This window comes from Theobroma umbraticum, unplaced genomic scaffold (assembly GCF_002168275.2).
Source record: "Theobroma umbraticum cultivar Fairchild unplaced genomic scaffold, ASM216827v3 scaffold_86.0, whole genome shotgun sequence".
Taxonomy (NCBI): Eukaryota; Viridiplantae; Streptophyta; class Magnoliopsida; order Malvales; family Malvaceae; genus Theobroma; species Theobroma umbraticum.
This window is the reverse complement of record NW_018397263.1, coordinates 4,609,724-4,621,648: the sequence shown is the minus strand read 5'-3', so window position 1 is coordinate 4,621,648 and position 11,925 is coordinate 4,609,724. Positions and strand designations below refer to the sequence as shown.

Below are 11,925 nucleotides of genomic sequence, written 5' to 3'. Positions count from 1 at the left end.
GACATGTATTTGGTGAGTTTAATCTCCCTTAGGATGATTAGTTTCCAATATTATCTCTTCATACTTAAATAAATACCACATTTGATTGAGAAAAAAATATTAAAGGTATAGTCAAAAATTTTACTTAAATTAAATATTTTGAATTATTATCCCATTCACTGTTAATATAAAATGTAAAACTTTTTAAATATACGTACGTACATAGACCATAAATACTCTTATAAGGTATGTATATGTATATATGTATGTAAAACATATATACTCTTATCAAGTATATATATCTATCAATTCTAGATAAATTAATTAAAATAGAATTTAATTACTAAGTTAAAATATCTTTATAATTTTTTGCTGAGCCAAAAAACAATATAACATTAATTAAATCTAGTGATATATGTCATCATTTTTTCACAGAAGATATAGTATTTCATAAAAAAAAAAAGAATCATGGGGAATTTTACAATTTTTGCTAAGCCAAATTGAAAGTGAATTGTGTAGTACTTGGCGATATCCCAATTTCTAATGATTTAAGTTTGATATTTTCTATGTGAATGACCCGTTTGGTCACAAGAATTTTATTTTTTTTTTTGAAAAATAATTTTATTAGCCTTTCAATCAACATGCCATTGTAAATCTAAAGCTACTCTGCAAAGGACTTGTAATGGCATAAAAATTTCAGTCAGGCTATAGATAATCTGTACACTTAAAAGCTGACCATTGCACAAAAAGCTATTGGGTATTAGTCACGTTGATTTACAGAAAAGAGCAAAGAAAGCCACCTAAAACAATTTACACTTTGCATGCGATCCCTGTTGTAAAAACCTCTATTGCTGGAATTATTGCACAGCTCTCTTTTGTTCAGGGGTTTATGACTTGGAGTTCGCTGTTTGGAGTTGTTATTTTTGTTCTATAGCTCCGCTGGCTTTCTGCTATTTTGGGATAGAACGACTGTACAGTTTTGTTTGGATGTTTCTGGGGATTTTATGGAAGGGAGGTTATGCTCACTCCCTCTTTTTGTACAGGCAACTTGACTATCTTTGCCTTGAAAGAAGTGTACTGGTTTTTATGAAATGAAATCACATGCCTTTTAAAAATAACAATTTACACAAAAGAGCAAAAGAAATCTACCTAAGCTCCTCAACAAAAATTTGGATATTCCTTTAACAAAACTGCAACAGGATTTGTTAGAATTTTCTATTATGTGGGCTTCTATTAATTGATAATTTGGGTTTAATAAAACAGATTGATAGTTTAATCCTATTATAAGATAAATCATGTGAGCTCAATTAATATTAAAGTGTTCAGTTAATTATGGGCTTTGTACGTCCAATTGGGTTAGTGTGATTTGGCTGTTGTGTAGGTCTTAACCTAGTACATTTTTAAAAGAGGCTTGTATTAAGATTTTGTTTATTATATATATATATATATATATATATGACTAGATCCTCTTCCCTTTTAACTTAATGATATATGCTCATTGAGAGCCGCCACAAACAATAAAGAAATGCGAAGAGAAAGATTTAACCTTAATTAGAAATTTTTTGTGTTTTCGCTAAGAGCAATAACTACCTCTATGAATCAAATAGATGCAGAATAAATAATTGATTCTTTTAATATTCTAATATTTACACATAGATTTAGGGATTCAAACCTATACAAAATAACATCTCTTGTCCTAAATAAGCTATCAAGTAATCCAAGGCCAAGCTGCACACCTAACTTCATTGCAACTCTTCAAAATTCAGGTCCAAACCATTCTTGTATCCAAACACGAAATGAGACAGAACCACACATGTCATCGCAGCAATTAAAGGAACTTCTATTTACTAGTCACATTGAAAGGAGCATTCATATCATCATATTTGCTCCTGCTGATTGCACTAATCTTTCCACCTTTTACCTTAACCGTTGCAAGTCCTCGGTTCTTACTTCATCCCCACCATCTCCCTCGCCAAAAAACTTTGAAGGGCCAGTTCAGCACTCAATCTATTTATTTAGAGGTCTAATTATATTCAAATTTTCGGAAGAAAAGATAGAGTTTATGCCATATGGAAGAGAACTATACATTTGCCTATCTACAATAATATTCCAAGCTCAATGAGTTTCCGTATGCACAAAAATTATTCTACTAATATATTGCATGTCTATAATACTTCATTCTACTATCAGTATAAGCTACATATAGAATTAGTTGTACAAATTAATTATAACTCAGAGGTTACCAAATAGAAATTCTTAGCTTTCATAATTAAAAGCTAAAAAGTTCATACTTATTATAGATGGCTGGTACAAAGTTGGCTGTACATAATGATACAAATTAAGCTTCCATGCACTATCGCGAGCTACTATTCACCTCGGTCCCATCCCTGAAACTTCCTGGGTGCTTGTCTTTTCTTGTCCTTCTCTTCAAGTTGCTTGGAAGCATGAAACAGCTAGATGAAGATATAAGAGTCAAGACAACTAAATAAGGACGAAAGCTACTAAACAAAGCTTGGCTTTTCACCAAATTAAACTACATAGCTAGGGAATTTTATTCATGTCCGTTACTAAGTTAATTCAGTTCATGCAGATTGTGACTGCATGCACCATATATATCCATGCAAATTAACTTAATTTGAGTTTCAAGTCCTCCGCCTGCTTCACTAATTCACAGGATCCCAGAACCCATCAAGATCCCAGAAGGAACATACGTCATCAACTACCATTCTCGAGCTATTGCTTTCCCGAGTTTGATTAGACCGATTGGCATGATGATTATCTCCTGAAGATGAACTCTCTGGTGAGCTTGCGATGGTCGTTCTATCTGCTATTTCAGTGCTCTGATGATGAGATTTTCCTACCCCAAAACCATTCCCATGCTGAGGCACTGCCTCGCCTATCTTCACTCCTGGTGGTGGCCGCCTGTCAAATGACCTCAAGCATTTTGATTTCTTGTACACCCGGCACAAGCTGAATTCTTGTCTTAGCTGTGTAAAAAGAAAAGGAAAAACATGGGGAAATTAAGATTTATACATAGTAGAACTTTTAGATGACTTTATTAACAGCAAGATCAAACAACAAAAGCAAGAGGAGGATGACTTTATTAACAGCAAGATCAAACAACAAAAGCAAGTGGAGGATGACTTTATTAATAGCAAGATCAAACAATAAAAGCAAGAGGAAAAACGTAAGAACTATGTTAAAGTTACACTTGGTGCAATTTCTAAAGCAATACGGAAAATCAAATGAAATAAGAAAACGAGTATATATCTGTCATATGAGAGGATTATTGCAATCCAATAATATCATGAAATCATCTTATTAATTAAGAAGCTAATTAGAAGAAGAGAGCTAATGAATTATGATAAGTGAATATTGTCTTACAGTGGGAGGTGCAGCATTAGGTGAGGATGCTTCTCCTTCAATAGCTTTATATTCGTTCATTTTCCATTCAGTTTTTTTCCCGCTTGGAGCCCTTCCATTGTAGAAAACCATGGTTCTTTTTACCCCGATTGGGCGACTGTTAGAAGAGTAAACATAACCAGGAGAACCAGTAGCTTTCCAGTACCCAGATGTTGTTAGCCGCTTTGGTCTCCCTCCTCGAGCTTCACTTTCTTGCATTGGAATGAAGAAAAACCATTGTTCCGGGTCCTTATGGCACAGGTAAACTGAGAAATCTGCATCAACAAAAACTACACTAGGAAAACATGAAAAAAAAAAAAAAAGAGTAGCATGAAATAGCGGTAACCCTTGACCCTTGCGATCGTAACTTGTACATTTTCCCCCTTTTCTGTTTCATTAATTTAAATATGTTTGCCCTTGAAATTTTGGCTGGATTTGTATCCAGGATTATCAAAGAAAAATTAACTTTATGCGAAAAGAGAACGAATAAAGAATCCACTACGAATTAAATAAAATAAAAAGAAAGAAAACTTTCAATATGGGTAATACGGAGGAAAAGATAAATAACTTTCCGCTCAAAAGGAAACATTGAGCTCAAGTGTAGGTCAAGCTGCATGACCGGAGGCACAGCAACGTTAGGCAAGCAAATAGTAAATTAAAGAACTTGTAGTTGGGTGATCTCTCTGAATGAAGATCCAAGTAGCATAATTATGGAAACTCAAAGGGAAGAAAAAAAAAGGGCCTAAGATAATTAAGACTGAAAGGAGAAGATTCTATTTACGTGGAAGATCCCACGGATTGTACTCATAAATGTCGACAACCGGAACAACTCGGACCATAAGATGGTTGAGGTCCTCTCTCTTTCCTTCTAACTTGTTATGGAGATAAAACGAAACCAACTCTTCCTCAGTTGGATAGAACCGAAACCCCGGCGGCATATCCTCCATTTTCACTACCCTTTCTTTCTCTTTGATCAAATATGTTTGCTCATATGTATTGAATGGTTGTGGTGGTAAGCTGTTGATAGCCATATTTATAATATATTTATAAGGAGAAAGAGAGAGACAGGTTTCTTCTGCTTTCACTTTCTTGAGGATTGATTATCAGGAGTTAGGCAAGAGAGCAGAAATGGGATAGAAAAAAAGGAGGGGACGTGGGATTTGCTTCGAAACTTCCACGCGCTTTGGAAGAAAGTGTCTCCTTTTGCTTCCGCATTATTTGTTTAACATTCATTGGAATCAGTCAAATCTATTCCTGTGTGGCACGCACTATGCTTCTTATCCTGCATCTACTGGATTGATTTCTCTCATACTGGGCTACACTAATGGTTCATACATCTTTCATCGTATTATCAACATATATATCAAGTGGTAAAAGATTACTAAATTCAGTTCACATACGTTTCATATCAAATTGCCAACTTTAGTTCCACATATACAAAAAAAAAACATTAAACATATCATCTTAATACAGATATTTCATGTATAATTTCGTAATCATTAATATTTTATTATTTTAACTATATGTCTTTAAAACTTGATTTTTTTTTTTCTGTTAATACACGGAGATTCAAACTTTTTTCATTTTAACTTTAGAATTTTTCAACTTTTTAAGCCGGTATGAAAATTGTTGTTACAAAAGTTAATTATAACTAATTCGGTCGTAAAAATAAAGTTTAAGAATTCTAATTTCTATAAAGATTGTTGCAATAGTAACACTTTAAACCCAATCCCAAATTAAAATGGGAAAGATGAAAAGGAAGATTAGCATCAAAGTATAAAAAGTAGAGTTACATTTAAGAAAGATCGAACTTTTCTGATTGCTGTATCTAGCAACGCGTTGTTGATGTGTTGAAACCATGCGTTTTTAACGCGGGAATTTTCTATACAAGTAACAGAGACTGTCAGGAGACGCGCTTAGGCATTGTTTTGAATAAAGGCAAACACTTTTTACCTTTGCTCTTTTAAGTTCATTTCACTTTTCATGTTCTTCTTCGAGGAAACGAAGGCAAAGAACACCATTAAAGCAGGATAATTTTTTTTTTGAAAGGTATTAAAGCAGGATAATTCTTTTATTTAATTAATTAAACTTTGATTTTATTGCATCTTATGTATGCAAGGAAGGATTTCTATACATTGTCCACAGGGGTCTAAAACGTGGTTGGAGCATTGTTGAGTCTCAACGACACAACGAGGAATTCATACAAGACATAACGAATTGTTATATATAATTAACTTTATCTTGTTTTTTGAAGTTTCGGTTCCCACTTACTTTATACTTAATTGCTTTTTTTAAAAGGCCTTTACTTGCCTTGCATTTCAACATAAAAAATATTAGAATTGCTTCTTTTAGCATAAATAAATTTCAACTATGTATTACTTGTTGAATTTTGCGCATCAAATCTAAAATCAATTGATAATGGGTAGAAAGATCATTGTTATATTTATATACTTGAGATATCTTTAATTTAACATATATTTAACATATATGAGATTTTTTTTATTACTATTTCAATATATCCACTTACATGTAAAAATCGTGAATAATGAAAAAGAAACTCATAGAAGTGCCAACCAATAGGACAACTCTTACTTTGATATCATATTAAATATTAGAGGACAAATATTTAATATAAAATTAATTGATAATAGGTAAAGAGTCTCTTGTTATATTAATATATTCAAGATACCTTTAATTTAACAATATGAGATTTTTTTTTATTGTAACTTCAATACTGCTTTTTATTTCTCCCTCAAGTTATGAGAATGAATTGCTGCTTGTCTGAATTAGCTAATTGCATCAACTGTTATTAATTTTGGAACCAATTAAGCTATTAGCAGTAAGAACTAAGTTTTCGGAACAAACCCAATAGCCCTCCTCCCAAGTCCCGATCTCTTCTAATAGTAACAAATTAAGGAACTCTACCAGCGCATATATACAGTGTTTTTTTTAACATAATATCTAAAAAATTTGTAAATTATTTAAGAAACTTTAAATAAGTTCTTATTTTTTATTACACTTAATTAAATTTTTATTTTGAATCAAATAAGTTTTTATATTTTTATTTTGAATCAAATAAATCTTTATCATTAATAGTTGATTTAGTCAAAATACTATTTATCATTCAATATCATTGGATGCTCATATGACATATTGACATATAATAATAGATGATGATATTATATATTGATTAGACATGATAGCATGATTATATAATATTTTTTATCATCCTCATTAATATCATATCGGTATAAAATAATAAGTGATATTTTTTTTAAATAAATAAATATATATATGTAACTATGTGCTATATTAATCAAATATCTCCTTACCAATTATCTGGGTACGTAGTTCTTTTATTGTCCTTACATTCCAATTGAATAGTACCATACAGGCAGGAAATTGGGACATGAACGGACATGATTTAAGTTTAAAGACGACCCAACCGAAACTAAGTTCAGATCAAACTAAGAATCTTTAATGGAAGATCAGCAAATCCAGCCTGAGCTTTGTGTCTCTCAAAGAGATCTTCAAGTGCTTGGACAAATTGATCATATACTTCAATGACCTCTTCGATAGGGGGTTGTGGATTTTTCATCACGTCAATAGGTTTACCCACCACCACATGCATTGGATGTTGATAGGAGTGAACTTGATAGCTCTGGAAAATTGCAGGTAGAACTTCCTACTTTGTTTCGACACACTTGTAGACATGATAGTTATTTAATTATTAATAATAAGAGTTTATTTAATATAAAATAAAAATTTAAAAAAATTAATTAAATATAATAAAAAATTTCTGATCGTAGGCATTGTTAATAAACAATTAAAACCCTTAAATAAATACTTGGAATTTAATTCAACTCTTCAAGGATGTTTAAAGAAGTTTCTGATTAAATTATTATATTAAGTGTGAACGTAAAACTATGTCAATGATGTAGAGGTCTGAATGTAAAGAAGTCTTCAGCGAGGACTCAAATGTACGTATTCCATTATGAACCACAAAAAGAGTTAAGGAAATCTCTATTGCACCGACTAAATTTGCTTACATTTAACTATTTACGAGAAAAAAGACACAAAGAAGACTAATTTGGCTTAAAGGATCAGGGCGTTGACCTCTTTATTTAATTTTTCTATGATCGGATGCTAGGATATTAGGGCATGGAATTAAGCAAGACGGCATTAACAAAGAAAACTTAATCTATTCACATTGCTCTTATTGACAATATTGGAATTGGAATCTGCTGGGAAGGGTCTGTCGATGGACTTTGATAGATTTTTCTTTGATAATTAAGAGTTTTGTTTTTATTCTTTTTTTGTTTTTGTTCATTCTCCCTTCTCTTCGGCCAGTGACACCCCATTAACTCAATAAACAATCCTAATGACGACTGCTAACAATGTCAAAAATACTAGTATCACTGTCATACAATTAATTAAAGATGATTATTCCGGATAAAGAAGAAATTAACAAATATAATATGTATGTATGTATGTATGTACTCCTTTAAGTACTTATCACAAATTATTTTCATGAATCAGTATCATTTATAATGTTTCTGAATCTTAGAAGTATATTTTACACGACTCTTAATAATGAAGATTACCTATAATATTTTGATATAGTCCATCTTTACTTAATATAAAGATTTTTATTTCTCAATGTTTTACATTTTTATTTTTTGTAAATATGATTTTGAATTGCATGATAGTAAGTACGGATTAGGTATAATCTTCTCTTAATCCATAGTTAAGTCCCACATGCATTTTCATTGAGGTATTCAAATAGAAGCCCTTTAAATTAAAATTATAAGTTTAAGCACGCTATATCAAAAAAGAACTCAATCCTACCATTAACAAATACATATATATATATATTGGGATTAATTTATTGAAATTAAGAAGAATATCTCTCATTGTGTGTAGTTCAAATTATATCTGTTAAAAAAAATAAAACACCCTGTTTCCATATAAGAAAAAGATTAAAAAACCGAAAATAAAAAATGTCGATAGTTTTTGAATTAATATATGACTCAAAATCATACGTAGAAATGCCCACGTGTTGTGTCGGGTGTTACCAAACTATCATTTTTAACAGACAAGTTCAGACTTGGACTTAATCCGCCCGTTATATAATATTTATTATTAGGAAAAATAGTTTTAAATTAAAACTAAATAAAAATAAATTATTTATTAATACAATAATCTTGGATTGGAGTCAAATCGAAAATTCTATGTCCAAACTGGATCTAAGTCTAACCAGACATACAGTTTGTACGGATAGCTTGGTCCTCAAGACATTTGTGATGACAAATATCATCGTATGGCATTGCATAGTCAATCCTATGAAAATACAATGATCTCATTTCCACACAAGCAGAAGCCCAAAGTGGCATGGGGACGCGTATGAAAGGTTGGAACTTGGAAGAAAACGCAGAATGAGGTCAAAAGAAGTCAACAGAAAAGCTTGACAAAAGGTAATTTGCTAATGGTTTGTGTGGCGGGTCACGAAAATTTGATCACTTCCTAGAGAAAAAGAAACAAGTTGAAAAGGGACAATTTGAAAGGTGTGGGGAATCCGTGCCTGTTTATTACGGCAAAACGACCTTGACTAAGAATTCAAGTTCCTTGCGCCAAGGCATTGATTTTACTAATTCATTGAAAATAAAATAAAAATTTAACAAAAAATCCTTTTCTTCTTGGGAACAAGTTTTCTTGCACATCAAGCGCATACTTGTCTTCCTTTAAAAATTTTTAAATTCGAGACACAATTTCTAATAGGCATAAGCTACGTTGCGTAAGGTATCCTTATAATGTATCTTTTAATTGTAACCCTTTTTTTTAAAAAAAAAAAAAAAGGAAGAGATTTTATTATAAAGAGGGAATCAATAATTCACTTCAAGAATTGTACACTTAACAAAATGGCGGACACCTGACCAGAACAACAAGATGGCTTTAGGGACCAATCAGGGGTGGACCTACCTTATACTGTCACATGATACCACTTATTTTAAAAATTTCCACTTAATTATATTAGTTAAGTTAGAATTTTATATAGTTATGATACTAATGAATCTATTAATTTTTTTTTCAATTTTATAGAGAGTAGAGTCAAAAACTCTAAGTTACAGTAGATTCATCAAAAAATAATTTTTATACTAATATTTAAATATTACATTAAAAGACAAAGAATTTTTCACTATAATTTATGATTTTTTCAAAAAAAAAAATCAAAACCTAAGTACTCTTTCTTTAAAAATTTAAGTCCTACTCTTGAGACCCATAATAAGGGTTCCTCTTCTAGATTCTTGACTACGTTTTTCACTTTCTCAAAATAACTCATCTAGGCTTCAATTATAAGTAATTTTCAACTAAAATTAAGTTTTTAAATATTTTATGTCTAAATTATTTTTTATTAATTTGATCGTTTATGTTTATAATTATAATCTAATTAATAGAAAATAATTTTGCATGTCAAATAATATCTTGAAACTTTAAATTTATTTATTTATTTTGTAAATTTATTGTTTGATTATTTAATTTTTATATTTAACTTTGTAATTTATAAATGTTTATATTTAATTTGGATCAATAAATAAAAAATTATAATATTATTAATTATTAAATATGATAATTTATCATATAAAATTATATTTTAATTATAACACTATTTTTAAAAAAAAATTCCTAAATCCATCCTTAAACCAACAACACAACTCTGAGTCTACCCAATAAACCCAGCCTGTGTACAAAAATCCATGCTCAGAAACCCAACAGCCCAAAGCTCAGGGCGAGCAAAACCACCGCAAAACATTAGCAAGATTTATCCTAATAATCCAAGCCAAGGAGTCAGAAGAAGTCGTGTCTTTGGTGAACAACCAAGAAGGAATATACATGAGGGTTGAGCGACGAGACCATAGAATATGAAATCAACAATAAACACAATGACTTAATATAAAGTTCAACTATATTGTATTTTTGTGATTTATTTATATTTAAGTTTATAGTATGTTGGAAGTTCAATCTAGTAATTGATGCCGCAAACTAAAATGTTTCTAAAAGGAGAAAAAAAAACAGTAAGAATAACCAATGCTCAAAAAATTAAAAAAAAATCCCTTGTTAGGGGAAATGAATTGTATAATGCAAGCACTTGGGTATTTGATGCAGTGATAAAAATAATATATAATTATTTAAAAAATTAACTTCAAATCTCTTTTTTCAATAATCATATTTTATGAAAAAAAATTCTACAACACAAAAATATAGAAAAAGTACTCATAATTACCCTATTTTTTTATCCTATAATTAAATTTATAGGTCCAGTACTTGTATATAATTAAATTTATAGAGTATTTTTAAAAAAAAATTTTATACAGTATTGAGAATAGTTTCAAATTAAAGGCAATATTTGTTGGAGATTCTTTCAATAAAAATAAAATTATTCTATTTTGAGTGTGTGTATGTATATATGCATTCTGTAATGGGATATGTGAGTGTAAAATGGGTTAAGTCTTTAGTGCATGTTATAATGTAATAAGATGCCTCATTTGATTTAGTACACCAACTAGCCATTAGTATTAATTTTTTCTCTTTTTTCTTTTTTTTTAATGCAGGGAAGGGCTTGTATATGAGTGCACATTTGGGTCTCCATACTTTATGTTATAAAACATTAATTATACGAATTTCTTTTTCTTTTGGTGAGAACTGTGTCAACACATTTCTTTGATAACTCTTTCTCTTGTTCTTTGTTGCTTGTTATATATGTTCTTATTAGGAGTAGAGTTAGCCAACTTTTTATAGGAAGTTAAGAGACAATGAATAAAGGTTAAAAATTTTAAAAATCAATACATTGAACTTAATCAAGAATCAAAAAATTGATAATAAAAAATAATTTTATATAACATATAAATCAAGAAAAGATAGACTAATAACAGTTTTTTAATAAAGTTGAGCTCAACTATATTTTCAGAATTCAAATTCATCAATTAAAAATTATATATTAAAAAAATTCATTTCTTTAGAATTGGGTGTTCAATATTTTGATTCATATTATTTTTGTTTATAAGTTGGCGTGTTGAGGCTTGATGGCTAAAGTGTAGAAAAATCATTTGGATAATTTGCATATTTTCTTTTAAAGAATTTGTTAATTGTTTTCAACCTATTCATACTTAAATCAAACTTGAAAAAAAAAATTAATACATCCAACATTCAATATTTTTATTTTATTTCTATTTAAACTTATAATACTAAATATAAAACTATAATGTATAAAATATAACTAGTTAAATATAATTTGTAGGCTATACAAATGAAAAGTTTGAGTATTGTTGTGATGAAGATACACCAGTAGGACAAAGCATCTTAGAAAGAGTGGTGTAATTTGTAGGCTATACAATGAAAAGTTTGAGTATTGTTGTGATGAAGATACACCAGTAAGACAAAGCATCTTAGAAAGAGTGGTCTATCTCAGTCTTAATCCAATGAAAGAGTGGTGTAATTTGTAGGCCATACAATGAAAAGTTTGAGTATTGTTGTGATGAAGATACA

The 11,925-nt window shown here is 30.0% G+C and overlaps 1 protein-coding gene across 1 annotated transcript; it reads right to left on the bottom strand.

Annotated features, from left to right (window-relative positions):
• Positions 1 to 2,218: 2,218 nt before the first annotated feature.
• On the bottom strand, positions 2,219 to 4,415 carry LOC110420224 (NAC domain-containing protein 90-like). Its single transcript, XM_021433459.2, has 3 exons — positions 4,163 to 4,415; positions 3,364 to 3,656; positions 2,219 to 2,966 (listed from the first exon to the last, which is right to left on the bottom strand). The coding sequence occupies exons 1-3, from the start codon at positions 4,410 to 4,412 to the stop codon at positions 2,643 to 2,645; spliced, it is 867 nt and encodes a 288-aa protein (XP_021289134.1). The 5' UTR covers positions 4,413 to 4,415; the 3' UTR covers positions 2,219 to 2,642.
• Between the last annotated feature and the right edge of the window lie 7,510 nt (positions 4,416 to 11,925).